General features: G+C 47.4%; 1 protein-coding gene across 1 annotated transcript in view; it reads right to left on the reverse strand.

The window, feature by feature from the left end:
• CACNA1E (calcium voltage-gated channel subunit alpha1 E) overlaps positions 1-20,811 on the reverse strand; it is a 387,287-nt gene that overhangs the window by 32,106 nt on the left and 334,370 nt on the right. The window contains exons 28-35 of the mRNA XM_059673180.1: positions 14,729-14,825; positions 12,301-12,461; positions 11,576-11,713; positions 10,287-10,488; positions 9,387-9,551; positions 8,487-8,597; positions 2,639-2,722; positions 1,815-1,940 (exon numbers count right to left, since the gene is read on the reverse strand). Coding sequence (XP_059529163.1) covers positions 1,815-1,940; positions 2,639-2,722; positions 8,487-8,597; positions 9,387-9,551; positions 10,287-10,488; positions 11,576-11,713; positions 12,301-12,461; positions 14,729-14,825 — 1,084 coding nt within the window. The remainder of the gene's footprint in view (positions 1-1,814; positions 1,941-2,638; positions 2,723-8,486; positions 8,598-9,386; positions 9,552-10,286; positions 10,489-11,575; positions 11,714-12,300; positions 12,462-14,728; positions 14,826-20,811) is intronic.

Consider the following 20,811-nt stretch of genomic DNA (forward strand, 5'->3'; position numbering starts at 1 on the left):
TGTATTTGCAGAGGCAGCCTTTGTTTGCCAACGTTGGGAAAACAACTTTTATGCCTGTCCCAGGACTGTTCCATAAAGGAAACACCTACCCGTCACAGTGTCACCTGTCTTCACCAGTCTGTGTATTCACCGAAATAAGCCAACCATTTGGCCATCAATTTTTGACAGGCCTTTTCTTTGCCCTACATACTGATCACGATAATATGACAGGCTGACACACAGTTCTTAAGAGACTCAAGAACAAATGATAGCTTGTTGGGGTGGCTTCTAGAGAAAAAGGTTTTAAGAGCATCTGGTTTCAAATTCTAAATCTGAATTCACCCGAGACTCGTAGTAAATTCTCGCTAAGGTTTTAGATTTCCCCTCTGCCAGTTAGCTTTGGAAACGTGGTTTTCCAAAGGCCTCCGTGGGAGCTATCACATCAAACAGTTACTCTGGATACAGTAAGAATGTCAAAGGTTGCTCCCAGGAGCCTGAGTGAACGTCCTTACGACTGGCCTCACACCTCACGCCTCAAGCCCGTGGGTCCTAGATGGAGAAGTGAATCAATGATGAGAGTGAAGGATGAGAAACTGCAAACTCTTTATCACAACTTGGACTTAAAAGATAAATGTGGGCAAAAGAGGGTTTACAGTTGCACTGTGACATCCTCTTGAGTTAATAAAGCTATTGTAAATAATCATAACCTGCATGTCTTTTTCCATACAAACAGCTGTAAACCTAATTTTGCCCACCCCATATATAAATAATTAAAACAAAGAAGACAATTCTGTGATTTCTTATCTTTCAATCATTGAATAGCATCAAATTCATTTTTAAAACACAGTCATGGAAAAGCTTGTTTTTGTATAAGAGGAAGATAGTAGGCAATGGAGTAATATTTAGGCCCCCTGAACCTTAAAAATAACTAATTATGGCCGTGGCTGGTTTGGCTCAGTGGATAGAGCGTCGGCCTGCAGACTGAAAGGTCCCAGGTTTGATTCCAATCAAGGGTACATGGCCAGGTTGCGGGCCCAATCCCCAATATGGGGTGTGCAGGAGGCACCCGATCAGTGATTCTCTTGCATCATTGATGTTTCTATCTCTCTCTCCCTCTCTGAAATCTACAAAAATATATTTTTTAAAAAAGTTTCCCTTTAAAAAACAACAGCTAATTATGGTATTTTCTAGAGATTGAAGATATTTAAATAGGTTTGGGAACTTCTTTTACTGGAAGTCTCTGCCATTAAAGTGGGTCTCAGGTATTGGTATTTCACTTACACTTAATCACACATACACCTCTGTACGTTCCAAAGGTGCTCCCCGGGTTACCCTTGCCAGGCATCCTGTGGGTATACAGGACACAGAGGCAATCGTGAGCACGCCAAACACCCAGTGGCTCGGGAAACACGCGGATGAAGACGTGCTGGGACTCGTCTTGCTATAAAACAGACCTCAAGGAGTCCTGTTCTGTGAGATAAAGCCACTGTCACGTTCCTGAAAATGCAGAGGGTAAGTGACTACGGTGGCTGGCTCCATACATGGACAAGGTTTTGGAATGCCTCCTCAGATAAGCTCCCTGCCTCAGTGGACAGAAGAGATAATTGAGTTACAAAGTTGAGGTGTTTTTCTAGAATGAGATGCTACCCAGTTAGACATAAGCTGCCCGCTGTGCGGCCGAGCTGTACTGTGTGTATCTACTGCTCCTGACAACCCCCCGTTCCACCAGCGTCAGAGGTGAAGGGACTTGTGTAATGACGCTGTGCTGCCTGGCTGTGCCGTCGGCCCTGACAGGCCACCCCGACCCTCGGAGAGGAGGAGCGGGTGCCTCTCACCTTGAAGGACTGCACGAAGGTCCAGAGCAAAATCCGGATGGTGTAGCCCTGACGCAGAAGCTTGATGAGGCGGGCGGCGCGGAAGAGCTTCAGGAAGCTCATATTGAAGCCGCTGGTGTTCACCAGCTGGCGGACCGAAAGGGAACGCAGAATTAGTGGCATTAGAGTCATTTAGAAACAGGAGCACTAGTTCGTATTTACGTATTTACCCCTCATTCAGATAATAAAATTGGACATGGATTCTGTCTTTCGTGCTTAACCCATCTCTGGCTGATGGGCCAGTGAGGACCATCTCTCCCAGCCTCCCCAGGCCTGCTGTCTATTCCCAGGAAGAAGGCGGGGGGAAGTACCCTGGAGGGAGCCCTGTGTTAGACAGAAACAACCTGCTCGTCTTCTGTAAGTGGTCCTAACTCTGCACTTAGATGCCCAACGAACTGATCTCCTCCAACATTCTAAGAGCGCTCCTATGAACTCTCCCAGTCTTCTTTAGGATGAACAGTTTAGGGAAACGATTCAGGTCTAACAACTTTGGGGGCAAAAATCCTAGACGCCAGGTCTCTTCTGGCACTCTCTCTATCCATTCCACTCACTCCAGGAGGTGTCTGCTATGTGAGTCACGCAAATGAAACAAGGCTTCCGGGAGATCCGGGGCCCTCCGATGTTGGCATTTTCTGGCTAGAGCTCAGGAGTGAGGACGTGAACTCCCCACCCTCAGAGGGCTACAGGTTTGGTGTGATGTGTTTAAAACAGACTGAACGTGCGGAGGGCTTTTTTAGATGCTGCTTCAGGGCCACGCTTAAAGACCAGCTCTACGGGCCATGCACCTTGCTGTCCGTCAGAACGATTTCTGTGATGCTGCCGATCACGGTGATGAAGTCGAAGATATTCCAGGTGTCTCGGAAATAGTTCTGCCAAGAGAATTCAGTGATGGGGGCATCAGAAAAAGGAGGGACAGAAAACCAGGAAGAAGAGAAAAACTGGGGGAAAGATAACTTTCATTACATAACTTTGTCACTTGGAATGGAAACTTGTTAATTTATGTACAAGTTCATTCTATCATTGGCTTCAGTTTCCTATTTCTCACCAGAAATGCTATGTCTCCTTTACTAATTTGGGAATTTCTCATTCGGGAAACAGTCTCATCACTATTTGAAGACCTTGTTATTGAAGGTGTCACGGAAAAGCTCATATATAAGGAAGAGATTTGTGGCCGAGAACATCATAAATCCCAAAAAAGAAAGATCACTGTCACCTACAAGACAATCAAATTATTTACAATATTATTTCAAGGATTTCTATAACTATAACGCTATCCATCTTGTATCACGTGACCCTATAAATATACAGTTCTGACTTTCAATTATTAATAAAAGCCACAGAGATGTCCTAAGTGACTAGAGATGAAAGATGTGCCAAAATCGCCTCTAACTCCATTGAGCCTTTCAGACCAACGGCTGATTTGCAATAGGATGATCAGACTTGGTTTCCCCTCTCTTCCTCTGCTCTGTTACTCCTTTCGAGGAGGTGTAATGAAATAAAGTACAAGGAAGCAGTAATAAAGTGAGTGGGTTGAAGGAGATGGAGGGGAGACAAAGGACCCAGAAAATCCACCAATCAGGTAACACTCTGCCTAAAAGTGGATTATGCGGCCGTTTCCAGGGCTCAGGTGAGCAAAGACCTTGGACTGTGTTCCTTAAAAGACACAGGACACACAGGTCTCCCAATGTCACCTGCTTGCCCATAGCTCTCTCATAGCACTATAGAAGTGCACCCCCTCCCATCCTTACGGCTGGCATCAGTGAGTCCTTGCTATGTGCGCCAGATACTGGGCCAGGCCCTTGGCATTCATTTGACTCATCTATTCCTCCTATGGAGTCTACAGGTAGATAGTGATACCTATGTTCATTCAGCACTGAGTGGTAGGGTTGGTAAGAAGAGTGGGGAGAGACAAAGATAGGGAAGGCGTGTGGGGAGATGAGCTGCTATAATGAACACCTACTCAGGATTGGAAGCCTTAGGCATACTGCCTAATTGGATACACACAACAAATATCTGAGGCTGCAAGGTAGCTATTGTTATCCTCATTTTATGAATGAGCAAAGCGAGGCTTGTCCGATTCCCAAGCCCTATGTACCTGCCAGGCATATAGAGAAACTGGAGCACACAGCCTCATAATCACACTTTCCATGGCGAATACTTATTCCTTCATAACTGCAGCCAAGGTGAGTCTCCAAGTTCCTCCTATCCCCAACCTGGGGCAGCTGCCTAGTACTGGGATCTCGCTCCATAGAGCAGAGAGAATACAAAGCCATGTCTCAGAGGACAGAAGACCTGGATTCCAGGTGAGGATGCTTTCCGACAGTACGGTAGAGCACCCACAGTGTAGCCAGAATAGTACATTATGGTGGACAGAGTGTGGGCTTCCCAGTCAGCGAGACCAGGGTCTGAATGCTGGCTCTGCTCTGTAGGATCCCTGGACAAAGCATTCGAACTGCCTGAGCCCTGGCCCACCCATAAGGAAGACCACTGCCCATTGACTAGAGCTGCTATGAAGCTGAAATGAATAGTATGTCAAGTATTTGGTACTTAATAGACAACCAGTATATGTTCATTCACTCCCTCTTTTTCTTCCTTTTTTGTCCCCATTACACTTTCCAGTTCTACTGCCTTTTATTGTGTAATCCTCAAAAGAACTACACAATCAACACCCATTTTTGATAAAAACTCTCAGCAAGGTGGGAGTAGAAGGATCATACCTCAACATAATAAAAGCCATATATGACAGGCCCACAGCCAACATCATACTCAATGGACAAAAACTAACACCATTTCCCCTAAGAACAGGAACAAGACAGGGATGCCCCCTCTCACCACTCCTGTTCAACATAGTACTGGAAGTGTTAGCCATTGCAATTCGGCAAGAAGAAGAAATAAAAGGCATCCAAATTGGAAAAGAGGAAGTAAAACTGTCCTTATTTGCAGATGACATGATATTATACATACAAAACCCTAGAGATTCCATCAAAAAGCTACTAGACTTAATACATGAATTTGGCAATGTAGCAGGATACAAAATTAACCCAAAGAAATCTGAGGCATTTCTATACACCAATAGTGAACTTTCAGAAAGAGAGATTATAAAAACAATCCCGTTTACCATTGCACCAAAAAAATTAAGCTACCTAGGAATAAACTTAACTAAAGAGGTAAAAGACCTCTACTCAGAAAACTACAGGACGTTGAAAAAAGATATAGAGGAAGACATAAACAGATGGAAGAACATACCGTGTTCATGGATTGGTAGAATCAACATCATTAAAATGTCCATACTACCCAAAGCAATCTATAAATTCAACGCACTTCCCATTAAAATACCAACGGCATACTTCAGAGATCTAGAACGAACTCTCCAAAAATTCATCTGGAATAAAAAAAGACCCCGAATAGCTGCAGCAATCCTGAAAAAGAACAAAGTAGGTGGGATCTCAATACCAGATATCAAGTTGTATTACAAAGCCACTGTTCTCAAAACTGCCTGGTACTGGCACAAGAATAGGCATATAGATCAATGGAATAGAATAGAGAGCCCAGAAATCGGCCCGAACCAATATGCTCAATTAATATTTGACAAAGGAGGCAAGAACATACAATGGAGCCAAGATAGTCTCTTCAATAAATGGTGCTGGGAAAATTGGACAGATATATGCAAGAAAATGAAACTAGACCACCAACTTACACCATACACAAAAATAAACTCAAAATGGATAAAGGACTTAAATGTACGACGGGAAACCATAAAAATTCTAGCAGAATCCAAAGGCAACAAAATCTCAGACATATGCCGAAGCAATTTCTTCACTGATACAGCTCCTAGGGCACTTGAAACTAAAGAAAAAATGAACAAATGGGACTACATCAAAATAAAAAGCTTCTGCACAGCAAAAGAAACCATCAACAAAACAACGAGAAAACCCACTGTGTGGGAAAACATATTTGCCAATGACATATCTGATAAGGGCCTAATCTCCAAAATTTATAGGGAACTCATACAACTTAACAAAAGAAAGATAAACAATCCAATCAAAAAATGGGCAAAGGACCTAAATAGACACCTTTCAAAAGAGGACATCCAGAAAGCCAAGAGACATATGAAAACATGCTCAAAGTCACTAATCATCCGAGAGATGCAAATCAAAACAGCAATGAGGTACCATCTCACACCTGTCAGACTGGCTATCATCAACAAATCAACAAACGACAAGTGCTGGAGAGGATGTGGAGAAAAAGGAACACATGTGCACTGCTGGTGGGAATGCAGACTGGTGCAGCCACTATGGAAGACAGTATGGAGTTTCCTTAAAAAACTGAAAATGGAACTCCCATTTGACCCTGTGATCCCACTTCTAGGAATATATCCCAAGAAACCAGAAACACCAATCAGAAAGGATATATGCACCCCTATGTTCATAGCAGCACAATTCACCATAGCTAAGATCTGGAAACAGCCTAAGTGCCCATCAGTAGATGAATGGATTAGAAAACTGTGGTACATCTACACGATGGAATACTATGCTGCTGTAAAAAGGAAGGAACTCTTACCATTTGCAACGTCATGGATGGAACTGGAGAGCATTATGCTAAGTGAAATAAGCCAGTCAATAAAGGAAAAATACCACATGATCTCACTCATTCATGGACAATAGAGACCATTATAAACTTTTGAACAATAATAGATACAGAGGCAGAGCTGCCTCAAACAGATTGTCAAACTGCAGCGGGAAGGCCGGGGAGGGTTGGGGGGCAGGAGGTAGGGGGGTAAGAGATCAACTAAAGGACTTGTATGCATGCATATAAGCATAACCAATGGACATAAGACACTGGGTGATAGGGGAGGCTAGGGGACTGTCTAGGGCGGGGGGATAAAATGGATACATATGTAATACCCCTTGTAATACTTTAAGCAATAAAAAAAAAAAGAAAGAAACAAAAAAAAAAAAAAAAAGAACTACACAATTTTTCTGACCTCCCATTTCCTCATTTAAGTGAACAACAATAATGCTAATGATGCTATCTGCCGTGGCTATTTCAGTCACTGAGAAGACCTGACGTGGTGCATGTTAGGGTATTGAACACCTAGCTGTGGTCGGCAAACTGGCTCGCGAGCCACATGTGGCTCTTTGGTCTCTTGAGTGTGGCTCTTCCTAAGCCTTAGGAGTACCCTAATTAAGTTAATAACAATGCACCTACCTATATAGTTTAAGTTTAAAAAAATTGGCTCTTAAAAGAAATTTCAATCGCTGTACTGTTGATAATTGGCTCTGTTGACTAATGAGTTTGCAGACCCTGACCTAGAGCACTCTATCAACGTAAAGATGTGCCTGGAACTAGTGGTGTTTTCATAGTGTGGAGAGGCCTTGAAACCTTGAATGACAAAGTCTGTATCCAGCATTTACCGTAATCAGACACGTAATTGGGGACTTAAGTCACAGGTGGCATCAACGCCACATGCAAGTAATCAAGATGCACAGGGAGACCTCCCTCGTTGCGGTACCACTTCTCTATCACCCCGCTCACCCCGCACTCAGGGCTAGACTGTATTGCCCAGGCATGTTTGTTGGTGGTGGTTTCTTTTCACTCTTTTATTTCTCCAAGTCTCAAGTCTCAAAACACTCAAAAGAAAGTGAGGCAAACAACAATGCGGCCACCTGCAATGGGCTTCCTTCCACTCTCCTCCCCAAGCCATCAATTTAATGACTTTTCAAAGGGCCTTAACAGAGCAAAGGCAACCCCACAATCAGCACTCGCAAGGGAAGTTTCCCTTCTTGCAGAGAAACCCGGACACACGTCTCGTTTGGAATGGAAGCTTACATGAAATCAGGGGGAAACAGCTGTCGAGTGGGTTTCCCTGCAGCCCACTGGTCTCCCTATAAACGCTGAAGCAAGGGGGTGGGGGACGAGAGGACTCTCTTGTCTACAGGACATTGAGGCAATGGGCTTAACGCTCTGGAGAGCAGATGCAAGAATGTGTCGATTATAATGAGTAGTTGAAAAGTCAAAGGAGGACTCATACCAGAAAAACTCATCCCAACCCTTCCCAAACCCAGTTCCAGAATACACACACCTTGCTCTCCTGCCCACACACATACACACTTCAAAGGTCATTAGCTTTTATAAGCTTAATAAACATTTTTGTTGGCAGAAATTACTCTTCGTGTGACTAAGGGGAGGAGGCACATTAGGTAAAACCTATTATCAACTATGTTTGAGGCTAAGAGGGACAGCTATTTTCCCATTTGAGTTATAAAATTTTATGCCTTTTACAGTAAATGAGCACTCCCGGTTTATTAGTTCAGTCCTTGCTTTGCTCGCTAGCAACAGATAAATCGCTAAATCGCAGTGCTAGTGAGACCCACTGGCTGTCACCCCTCGACCACTGACGGAATCGGACAGGACCAGAGCTGATGGCTGGATGAGTGTGGCACTCTCCTATCCTTTGCCCTTTCTCCCAACCCACCATCGCCTTATCTCCACGGCAGTTTACTGAGCAGCTAGTAGAAAGGAGCCCACCATCAGGTGGGTAGGTACACGAACCGTGTTTGAGTAGTGGCACCCACCCTCCTTCCCACAAAGGCTGGGGAGCCAAATGGGATGAGGATACATGCCATCACGTACCAAGAAGCCAAACGCGATGATCTTCAGGACACATTCCAGGGAAAACACCATGGTGAAGGCGATATTCAGGTACTTCAGGGCCAGCTCATAAGTACAGGGCGCAGAGTAGTACTGCCAGGAAGAGAAAAGAGGAGAGAAAGAACCAACCCTTAAAATGAGAGGGGTACTCTGTGAACCCGAGGCTGGCCATCTCTCACCCCTGCCCTCGGGAGGCGTTCTGGCACATGGTGCAGGAGAGACTGACATGGAATTCTGCAGAGAAGACTTACACATTCCATAGGGAAGACTTACATATCCCATAGGGAAGACTTACATATTCCATAGGGAAGACTTACACATTCCATAGGGAAGACTTACATATCCCATAGGGAAGACTTACACATCCCATAGGGAAGACTTACATATCCCATAGGGAAGACTTACACATTCCATAGGGAAGAATGAAATAAAACCGAGGGAAACACAGACCCTCCCCCAAGGCTACTTATTAGCAAAAGCCAGTCTTCTCAAGATGAAGGTGGGCAGGACAGAAACCTTTTCCAGAGTTAAAACTTGCCCATTTCGTATTAAACAAGGTCAAACCTCTTCCACACTCCATTAGAACCCTGTGATCACCTACATCTCCGCAAATTTCCACCCTTGTCTGAAACTCATTGCCATCACCACCTCTGGTCTTGGGAACTACTGGGAAGCTGCTATGTTTCACTGTATTTTGCCCCAAAGACTCAGAGGCTGGGCTATTGATGGAGAGAAGATCAAAAAGAGAATCCATGACGGAAAAGTAGGTAAGGACCCTCACACTGGGAAGGTGGGGTGTCTTGGGTGAACACGCAATTGCTCCGTGAGGGAAGAGTCCCCGAGGTTCGCCTGCCCCAGTGCCTCCGGCCACCGCCCTCTCACCTTCATCATCAGCACGATGGTGTTCAAGGCGATCATGGCCATGATGGTGTACTCAAAGGACGGAGACACCACGAAGTGCCAGACGCGGTACTGGAAGGTGTGCCTGTTCTGCGGCATGTAGCGGGTGAGCGGCTTGGCGCTGATGGCGAAGTCGATACACGCCCTCTGCAGGGAAGTCGTGGTTGGTTATTGGCCCAAGCCCCAAGCCCCCAAGCCTCGCACATTCGTGGCTCTGTTAGGTGGCTAGAAGAAGAGGATAGCGTATAAAACGCAGGGTGGCACAAGCAGATGTAAAAATGGCAAGAGGGATTGTCTGGACAACACTGTAGGTGACGTGCCACCTTAAATGGATACACAGAACTGTGGGCCCTGTCACATGGGGTAAGGACTTACTGTTATTAATAATGTCCTTTTCACATGGCGTGTGGCGAAGATGCTTAGGCAGGAAGCCTTACCTGATGCCCTCAGTCAGAAGGCAAAATCTCTCTATGCGTTCCCATAGCACTTGATGCACTTCCCTTATAGTCCCAGTTTCTAGTTCAGTTCCATTATAAAACAACAAACCCTACAATCTACCAGAACTATGCTTGTTACTAGAAAAGCAGTTGTAAATGAGCCATATCCCCTTCCTGTAGAGCAAACATGCGTCGCAGAGCAACACAGCCAGGTGACCAGGTGTCTTAATCACCCCCCACCGCACACCACACTTCTGGACTCTGCATTGCACCTACAGGCCTTCCACAGAGCGGATGCTCAAAAAGTTTACTTAACGACCGAGTAGTTTCCCCCACCTTCTCCCTATAAATATTAAGTTAAGGAAACTGCCTTCCTTCCCGACACTGCTGGTCTGAGTCCCTTTCTGGTGCCCTGCCTGCCCACGCTGCAGACCACCTGACCTACCTCGTTCTTCTCCAGGCTGCACTCCTCCATCATCTTGTCCCCTTGCTCCTGGAAGGTGATGATGATGAGAGCCACGAAGATGTTGACAAAGAAGAAAGGGAAGACCACAAAGTAGACCACGTAAAAGATGGACATCTCCATGCGGTTGCTGCGGCTCGGGCCTCGGTCTTCCTCCGTCACATCGACAGAATGCTGCAAAACCCTGTGGGGACAGGATGAGGGGGCACAGATGGCGGGTGGCCGTCTCGGCCGCTGCTCTGACTCCAGGCTTCGGTAGGAGATATGCCACCGATTATATTTTCTTGTCTGGCCCCCTTGACTGTGCAGAGCCTCCATTAATATATTTGGGGTCTATGATAACCAAGTTGGTGGGGATTCAGTGACCCTCAACCCACTGCTTTTCTAGCCCGCTCCATCAGGCATCTAACTTCTAAGCAACAGAGTGATATTATTTGATAGTTTAGGTTGTCATATTCAATACCAAGAGACTCCTGATTTCCACTTGGCATTTTGCTGCCAACTAGAGCATGCTGCTTCCAGAAAGGGGCATCTTAGTAACTGCCAAGTCTCTGAGAAGCCACTGTACAGCTATGGGTAGCATAAAAACTATGTTCTTTCCTGGCCGGTGTGGCTCAGTTGGTTGGGCACCGACCCACGCACCAAAAAGTTGGCTGTTCAATTCCTGGTGAGGGCACATGCCTGGATTGTGGACTGGACCCCTGGTAGGGGGTGTGCAGGAGGCAGCCAATTGATGTTTCACTCACATCCACATTTCTCTCTCTCTCTCTCTCCCTCTCCCTTCCTCTCTTAAAAACAATAAAAAATCTTTTGGAAAAAAAGAAACGACATTGTTGTCTTCTTTAGAAGAGGTGTGATCACAGAAAGTGTCTCTGTGTTCTGCCAGCTCATCCCTCAAATCCTCAAATCCTCAGGTGTAGGGCGAGCTTGGAGGTGAAATCTGTTTAAAACAACTCCCAGGGACTCTTGTAAGGGATAGAAAGCTGTTCAAAACTTACTTGCTCTATAAGAGTACAATGAGTCCACTCAACTCCTCTTACTTGGCTAAAACATTAAAAGTTTCAAATATTTCCCAGACATTGTCATCTCCCTCTCCATTTTTGCCTTAAGGATTCCCATTCTTCCTCTCTCCTGCCTCTCTCACCCACTCAGAGCCACTTACTCTCCCTGGTATAATAACTAAGGGTTACCCCGGTTCATCTTGAATCGGCTTCTCAAAGGCAACCACATGGTCCCAGCCCAGCTCACAGACAAGCAAGCCCGTCACTCACTGAGGCCATCCTTCCCCCGTGGAGACGGTGAAGAGGGTGAGCAGAGCCCAGATGATGTTGTCGTAGTGGAATTCATGGCGCTTCCATTCCCGACCTTTCACCTCCATCTTGTTTTTCTCGTGATCTACGTAGTTGCCTCTAAAATCAGTGCAGAAATGAAACAGAGCCCCTTCACTATAGCTCACAGGGAGTCAGGGAACTCTATGGACGTCAGTGATGCAGGGCAACTGATCAGCGCACAGATGCAATGAAAAAGGGATTTTATTCAACGCAGTGTATCACTGTGGAATAAAAATGGGATTTGGTGCCCAACAGACATAGAAGATTGACTCCGAATCCTTTCAGTAACTTAAACTTTCAGAACCGCAGCTCCACATCTAGAAGATGCAAATAAAACCTATCTCAAAAGGTGGTTATAAAGATTTAAGAATATATATATATATATATATATATATATATACATATATACATATATATATATATATATACACATACATACATACATACATATATATATATATAATGCCAGGTACCATGTCGGATACAAAAAAGATTCTATATACTCAATAAACGTTTAGGAACCTCCCATTTTGCCTTTTTCTAAAAGAGGAATGTGAAGGGTATGAGAGAAAGAATAGAGCTATGTATGGAGGTCGCGTGGGCCTCCTGGGAACACACTTCAGCAGAAAGTGAGCGGTGGGCACGGGATGCGTGGTGGCACTTACATGCACTCCTTCTCTGTGTCCTTGGAACTGTCCGTGCAATAAAAGAACTTTCCCTTGAAGAGCTGAACGGCGATAACAGCAAAGATGAACATGAAGAGCTTGTAGACAATGAGGATGTTGAAGACGTTCTTCAAGGAGGTCACCACGCAGTCAAAGACAGCCTGTGTACAGAAGAGCCCGGGGTGTGAGTCCCGGAAGGGCCTGCGCGTTTGCCTAGAGCTGAGCCAGCCCACTGAGAAGGTGCCTCAGGAGACATCGCCTTGCTAAGCAGTGACACTCATGGGATTCAGAGCTGGCTTCCAAGCTGGTCACGACTACAAGGACCCACCACCTGAGAAGGGGACACATGCTCTGAATCTGACAGCGACCCCAGAGCAAGGGAGACATGCATCGGGCAATGGAGGAACTCCTTTGAGGAACCCCATTAGGTGCACTCTATCTGGTGGGAAGACAGAAATTTATTGCAGAAAGGGATCTTTGGGTTCGTTCAGCCCGTTTCAGCCATTAAATAGCTTGCTCCCTGATCGTGCATGTATTTGGTGACATTCTTAGATTTGATTCGTATATTGAATATGTCCTTTTCTCTTTACCTTTCTAAATGGGTTGGAATGAAATAAACTATCATCTTTGTCCATTTTAATGCAAGTTTGCTCCAATTACATTCAACCCTTCACATAAATGTTCTCCAGTTGAAAGCTGGGATAAAGATGTCATAGGTGGCATGGGAAGGGATGGACAGCCACCCTGGGGTGGACATGGAAGACCAGGTGCACCAACACAGGATATTCAGTTAAAGGGGCACTGGATTCCTCTTGGGAGAAGCCGCTCTAAGCCCGAAGCCATGAGAAGGAATTTGGACCTCAACACATTGCAAGCCATTTTTAGGTTATTTTCTAGGTTTTTAGGTTTAGCTTACTGGAGAGCATGGTGCACGGTGGCATCGCATCTCTGCAGTCGCTCTTTGCAGGACGGGGAGAACACTGCTGGTGTAATTAGTTCAACACTGCAGGGACTGTGAGTGACATGCAACCTGTGGAACCATCAGAGCCATCCACATCTCCCTCAGTGACCGAGCGACAGAGAGAGGAGCCAGCTCTTCTTCATTAAACGGAATTAGCCAAGGCTGGGGTCGTCCTCCAGTCTGTTATCTAATCGCATCACGCCACCTGTCCCCTCCCCAGGACCCCACATAGGGTGGAAGAGATGAGGCACAAGACGGCAGCTACTAAGAGTGGTCAGGGCCCAGGTCTCCCGGCCAAATCTGGTTGGGGTGGGACAGAAGGGAACGAATACCTGTGGGCACTGACCCAGTCCAGGCCCAGTGCTGGGCCCTTCACCAGGTGGAGGGCTGTAACAAGCAGCACGTGAAAGACTGCCCGGCACTGTGGGAGGTGCCTCCTCCTGGCGGGAAGGCAGGGCCAGGAAAGCAGGCAGTGAGGATACTTCCTGTGGGGCACGAGCCTCCTGGGAACCCGTGCAGGTGACCAGGGCCCTGGGCTCTAAGAGGAAGCCGTGGCCCTGCCAGGTAGGGGGCTTTCAGAAGTGACTCCCCCGCCGTCCCAGCCTTTGATAAATCCAGCTGGTTTTGCTGCCTCTGCAGAGCCGGAGGGCGGAAAGGGAAACAGTGTGCTGAGGGCAGCATGGGGGAGGCAGAGGGGTTGGTGGGGAATATTCTAGAATATGTGAACCTAATGAGGAAGGGGAACTAGGAAGCAGGGCTGGCTGTCATTCACAGGAATTCAGGAGACAACTTTTCTCCCAGGACACTTCCGCGTCCATAGCAGCAATGGATGCGTGTGGGGGAGGCAGGTTCAACCCGTAGCAAACAGGACTGGACTGGGGAAGCACACCTCGAGGGCAGGAAGAATCGGGGAGGGCACCTGACAGGAGCAGCAGAACCAGGTGACCTGCCTGTGCAGGCAAACACAGCTCCTGGCAACAGGAAGACCCTAACTCACCCTAGCTCACTTCCCCGTTTCTTCTCTGCTTCTGCCCCAAATGCCTCTGTTCCTGGGCAAGCGACTGACCTATCAGTGCCTCAAAAACAGGAAGGGCCAGTGCCAGAGTCCGTCCTGCTCCGGAATCTCAAGCAGGGACACACCCTGGTTACTTGGCCTGACCTAGCATGGAGACCGCAGACAGCGGCCCCGCTGCTTCCATCTGGGGAGGCTCCAGGACAGTCACACGGTTTTTCCTGAATGACAGGCCACAACCAGAGTGTATAAACTATCGCCTGAGGCCAAATGCAAGAGGCAAAAGCCCCTTCATAGATTTCCTGGGATGCTGCCAGGTAGATGAAAAGAACCTAAGCCCCCATGTGCGCAACAGGACTATTCCCAGATACAATTCTACAAGAGCAAGCCAACCGTGGCTGCAGAGAGAGGATGGGCAAAGGGGACTTGTTGGGAAGAAACTCAGAAAGCATTACCTTGAGCTTGGGCAGGCGCTTGATGGTCTTCAGAGGCCTCAGCACGCGGAGCACCCGCAGGGACTTGATGGTCTTGATGTCCCGCCCCTTGTTGGTTCTGCAGGGGAAAAGCCCCCGGGAAGCCCAGGACGGGAGAAATGAAAGTGACATTCACATTTCTGCATCAACCACGGAGTAAAGGGGGAGAGGGAGGCCAAAGCCAGGACTCGGGTCCTTCTGGGAGACGCCTCAAAACATGCATTGGGAAACTTTTCAAGGCACTCCCCAGTGTGCACACTCTCATATGCACACACACATAAGTATCCTCACATAGAGGCACACACGCACACGCACAGAGGCATCCATGCACACATGTTAATGACCACTTCTTCTCCCTATCAGCCAGTGGAATGTTGCTAAGTAGCTCACTGGCAAAATGAACAAGGAAGAGAACTTGACTAGGGAACATGATGGTCACACACTGTGGGTCCCCGCGGTGCCCAGGCTACTGCTTCTGCAGTGGTAGACTCGCCGATGACATTGGTTAAAGGAATTAGTACCCCATGGTTGAGAGCAAGTCTCCTTAGGGGACTTGACCTCGCCCTGTCTTTGGCTCTAGGTTTGTCACCTCAGCAGAGCTTGTCAGCTCAGGGGAGAGCAGGGTGAGGAAAGCTGGTGGGGACCTGACACCCTTGCTGTGCTGGGCTGCCTATTCCAGAGACGGCATGTCATGCAGGCTTCTTGCCAGGACCTTGGCTCACACCCCAGTGATCCGTATGGCTGGCTCTTCCCGCAGTCCCCGCCCCCCCATTTCAGATGCTGTGCGCCCAGCACAGACTGCAGAGAGCCCCGCGCTGGGAGAAGCCCAGACTGCAGTGCCTGCCCACCTCCATCCTCCCCCACAGCCAATGGCCCACCCTCTGCAGCCTCTTGGCAACGTTTGCTCCTTACAGATACATTTCTTTTTAGCTTGAATGAAGTGAATAAATCAACCTGCAATTTCTCTCTCCACCCTGCTCATCCCCTGAGATCTTTGCATTCAGTTCAAACAACTGCAGTTTGTAAAACATGCAGACGGCGCGGATGACTCTCAGCAGTGAGCTCAGGCTCTGGGTCTTCCCTCGTGTGGGCCCAGACGACCATCACACCAACCACCTGAGCAATGGGGCCCAGAACATCCGACGGGCCCTTCCTGTCACACCCACCCCCGATAGGAAGGTACGTCCATCCAGGTCGGAGACATTTAATGTAATTCAAGAAATGCTGGCTATGCTCAGATTGTAAATTTAAAGGCCCTCTTAAAGGTTAGAGGCCATGACCTACAAGTCACTTTTAATCAACCCTGGAGGTGAACACAGATAATCCAAACATGTCACATCGATAAGGTCTTTGGCATGCAGGGGCTTTGTATATTTTATAAACTTTTTTACTGTATCAGGGTCATCTATCTACCTATGTAAAAAAGGCAAAGCCAAATCCATATTCAAACCAATCAGCAGGGTCACGTCCCAAGAAGGCTTGGCGACTCCTTTCAGTGGAAACTCACCGCTCACGTAAACGCACTGTGCCTTCCTTCACCAGCCACTCTTCCCTCCCAAACATGCTTTCTCCCGCCTCCCACCCAGGCCCGAGTTCTTCCTTCAAAGAAAATTGAGAATAATATTTACCCCAAAGCGTTTCTATGGAGGATCCGAGCAGAAAGCAGTTTAAAAAAGAGAGAGAAAAGGGGATGGGGAGAAAGAAAATCAGAAACCTCATGGACAAAGGGAACCTTACAAGACAGGAAACCGGAGGCGCACAAGCCTGTGAGGTCCCGCTCACAGCCTCATGGCCTTGACACCCGCCGAACCCACAGGCTTTGTGAAAGGCAGGCCAGCACCCACGTGCTCCCCACCCCCTCCCACTTGCCAAAGGCAGAGGGTGCGGCTGCCTCCATCATCGTACTTTATTCCACTGAGCCTAGAGTAACTGAAGTTTTAAATGCGGGCTTTTATTTCCATCTCTTTAGTCATCTTTAGACAAACACTTACTGTTTCCAGTGAATTTATAAGAAACCAGCTGGAGGAATTACACCTGTTCTAGGCCAGAGTTCACCTCTCTCGAAGGGCATTCAAGTCATCCTGCCATATTTATGCTCATGAAAGACTTCATTCAAACAGGGGTCATGTGACCAAACTAGGTAAGGCACTCTGTCATCTTTAAAAAGCACAGATGAGCGACACCATAAAACCGCCTCGAAATATGGGGAAGGCGTGGTCTATCAGGGTCCCCATGTCACACGAAGGGATGCCTTTTGATAAATGAAATGACCAATTGTCCATCGTGAGCTGTTTACTGTACAACTTGAAAAAAAATATCATCTGAGCTCTACTGGTGAGGCGTAACAACAGCTTGGCCCATACCCAGGTTGCAATAGATGTTTCACACACCAATGTTTCTCTCTCTCTCCCTTCTCCCGCTCTCTAAAATTAATTTTAAATACGTATCAAAAAAAGGGTGCGAGCATAAATGTAAAATATTTGAGATGAAATCATGAGAGCTAGCTTTTTACATGTTTCTTCCTGGCTAGAGTCTGAGCTAAGCACTTGCAGTGCAACTCTTTATTTGGACGCCCTAATAACTGTAGGGCGTAGGTGTTACTATCCCTGTTTTACAGAAGAGATTCGGAGAGGCTGAGTGAGCGCCCGCCTGGCCTTGGCAGGGCGAGCTGGGCTGTGGTGCTGGGAGCTCTTGCTCTGCACCAGGCCTCTGCACCAGCAGGCTCTGCTCTGGGCTCCGTCAAACAGCACACCGGATTCCAGGGCCGGAACAGATCCCCGAGGTCCTCTTAACTGCGAGGCACCGGCGGCCGGGAGATGGGCCTTGCATAAGATGACCCGGAGAGTGAGCTGCAGTACCTCATGACCTGGCCTGCTGCTACGAGGCAGTGCCTAGAATTCAGGCTTTGGTTCTTAGTTGCTGGTTGCAGTGAAGATAATTTCTCTTCAATTTTTTTTTTAATGTGCCACAAACCTATGTTATACCACAAAAACTTCTAAATACCATTTTACTCAGTAAATGGTCCCGTATTCAAAATTATATTAATTTCACTGCAAATGACAAATGGATACTAATTTGGGAAGTAAACCCAAGGCCTCCTAAGCCTTAAATCCATCATGGGATCATCTCCAAATGTTAAGCGGGCAGAGATAATACCTTCCCCTAAATGGCAACAGCATCTTCTCACCCAGGATACCAGGTTGGCCAGTCAAGTATCCCTTTATGCATTCATATAACAGTATTGGTGGAGTCCTTGACATACGTCAGCGACTCTTTCTAGGTGCTGGATACACAGCTGTGAACAAAACAAACAAGGTCCCTCCCCTCTTGAAACACCCACTCTAGCAGGGAAGACAGGCCTCAAGTCAACAAGCAAACAAATCTAAGTGTAACTGTACGCTCAATGCTACGGAAAACTGGAATCATTTGATTGAAAAGTTTACGAAAAAAACAACATAGGACATAGGTCACCCCCGCCCCCTCCCCAGCCCCCCTACCGGCTGCATTCGTCTTGAGCAAAAGCTACGCGTAGGAGAACCTTCCGTATCTCCAAAGTGAGAGAACAGAGTGGGATCAATGGCCGGGCAGGTGGTCAAGGGTCCCACACTCCAGGCGCTCACTTTTGCTTGACCAGGTCCTTAACCCCAAGACCTTTTCATGCAGAAGCAGCTGTTGACTAATGAGTTTGCCGACCACGGGGCTAGGCCAAAGGACCTTTCCCAAACCCACGCGTGTAAGAGGTATCCAAGCTGATGTCCAAGTCAGCAAGACCGCACGGGAGAGGTCTTATCAAACTAGCAGCACAAACTCTTCCAGCACTTTGAGGCACTTTAATTCATGTGCTTTTTTTATACATCATTTAAATATAACCATCCAATAATCCTTTGCTAGTTGTTGCTATTAAATATATATCAGATTTATTATTTTTTTACACTGCCTAGCTAATGAGTGAAATTTTACCAGGTTTAAAAATGGAGTCTAATGTTAAAGTCTGAGGATAATTTCACAGGCTAGGACACCCTGGTCCCACTTTAATTGGGACTTAATTGGGCCACACGATCTTCCATTTACTTCCCACTTACTTGGTAAGCTCCCGGCAGCTCTCCAGAAAATAACGCCATGTTTCTCTTAAGTCTCATCAGTAAAAGATGAGACTTTTCTAGCTCAGTTGCCAAGTGCCCTCCAGATCCTTCACGCGTAATCACTCATCATTCACTGCAATCTTGCCCTTCAGCTTCCAGTCCCCTGTCCTCGAAGAACATGCTCTCAAGTGGATTTCTGCTAGAACCCAACTCTCCTTGCATGGGGGACAGAGTGGGGGTGTCGCGTCCTGGAGAGCCTTCCCTCCTTAGGTGGCATGGCCTTCTGTCCGCCCCCACAAACCCAGGACAGAACAGCAGGGGGTCTGAGGGCATGTCTTGCATTAGGAATAGACAGGTTTGCTGAGGGGAAGGCGAGGGCAGGGGCCGTGCTGGGAGGAGCCCTGAGCATGGCTAAAAAGTGTCTGGGCTATTATTTGATAGGCAAAATAACTACCATGTATTACCCACTTTCTAAATGCTCGGCACTATATTGAACACTGAATGCATTTCACCTTGTTTAATTCTCACAAGATCAAAAAACAGTTATTTTTAATTTCCACGTACAGATGAGCAAGTGGATGTCCAGAGAGCGAAGGCAGCTAACCGCGAGGAGGGCTGAGATTCAGACCTACGGCTACCTGACCCTCCATCCTATGTTTTTAGTTCTGATGTCACAATGCCCTTCCACACGGAAACCACTGGAGGCTTTCAGCCAAAGAAGGAAACAGCCAAGGAACCAGCGGTTTCGAGCTCAAACATTGAGCTGTCTGCTCTAGCATCCTTCATCAGACCGGGGCCGATGAGGCCTCATGGAAGAACCAGGTACAGACAGAAGAGCAAGACGGGCAAGGTCAGAGATGCCTTCTCCATCAGGCACACGGACAGGCCTTGTCCGTCTCCAGGCAGAGGCAGAAGCAGCTGGAGGCCGAGGACAGAGCCACACCAAGCCACTGCTTGGAGCTGACAGGGGTAATGGCTTGGAACTAACTAGAATATCTGAGACAGAGGGGAGCATCATGTTGTGGAGAAAGCCCTGAACTTGAAATAAAATTAAAAAAATCAATTGTTTAAGAACTGGCTTTGCTATGCACAAGTCAAACAGTCACACCTCAGGCGATCCATTTCTCAAGCGTAAAGCAGGCCTGTCTGGGACAAATGACGTACAGAGGTGAAGCGCTCTAAACTCCAAGCCCCGTGGAAACGGGGAGGCAGCTCTCGCCTCTGCACTGGCAGCGCTCGTCTCTGAAGAGGGAGCTCCAAGGCCAGCACTTTGACCTCGTCACTGCTCAGCTGTGGCCAAGTGGGAGGGTCCCTCTTCTTCCAGACCCATCCCTCAGCATTTCGCGGTCACCCATGAGCTCTACATCCTCTGCTTCTTTCTTTGCTCTGGGACCAGAGCCTGGCTCTATGCTAACTGGTTAGTGCAGAATTCTTTCCTTCTTGCATGTGGACCTCAACAAGCCCCCTGAACACACTCATGTTGGCCTTTGCACATTTCTCCTTGGCAAACACAGCACCATACTCTCACTGGAAGGCATTTTAGTCCAAGCTCGGAGCCGCGGCAGGAGACAGCAGAGCGGCGGACCGTCTCCTAGCAATTTTGTTATTCAATCTGGTCAATCTAGTGACCTGATGTCTTGGCTCTTAGTCTTCACATTCTAAACACCCCAAACCTTCTCATCGGCTGATCTTTCTAAGAAGGTCTAGGTACTGGCTGAAGTCCAGCCAGATACACCCCCTCACACATGCCAGCTGGAGACTAATTCATAATGCTAGGGTGTGCCTCTGCCAGGGTGGATTAAGCAGATGGCTGGCAGGTCACATGATCGGAGCTGACACTTCCCCTCATGACCTCCTCTGACCTGAATTATTCTAAAACTACTTTCAAATGTGAGGACAGTGTGAGTGGTTTTTCCTACTCCAGCAGGACCTGGCTCTCCCATGGCTGGGAAGGTTCTGTGCGGGGGGCTAACATCTGGGTCC

The sequence above is a fragment of the Myotis daubentonii genome, chromosome 18 (genome assembly GCF_963259705.1).
Source record: "Myotis daubentonii chromosome 18, mMyoDau2.1, whole genome shotgun sequence".
Classification (NCBI taxonomy): Eukaryota; Metazoa; Chordata; class Mammalia; order Chiroptera; family Vespertilionidae; genus Myotis; species Myotis daubentonii.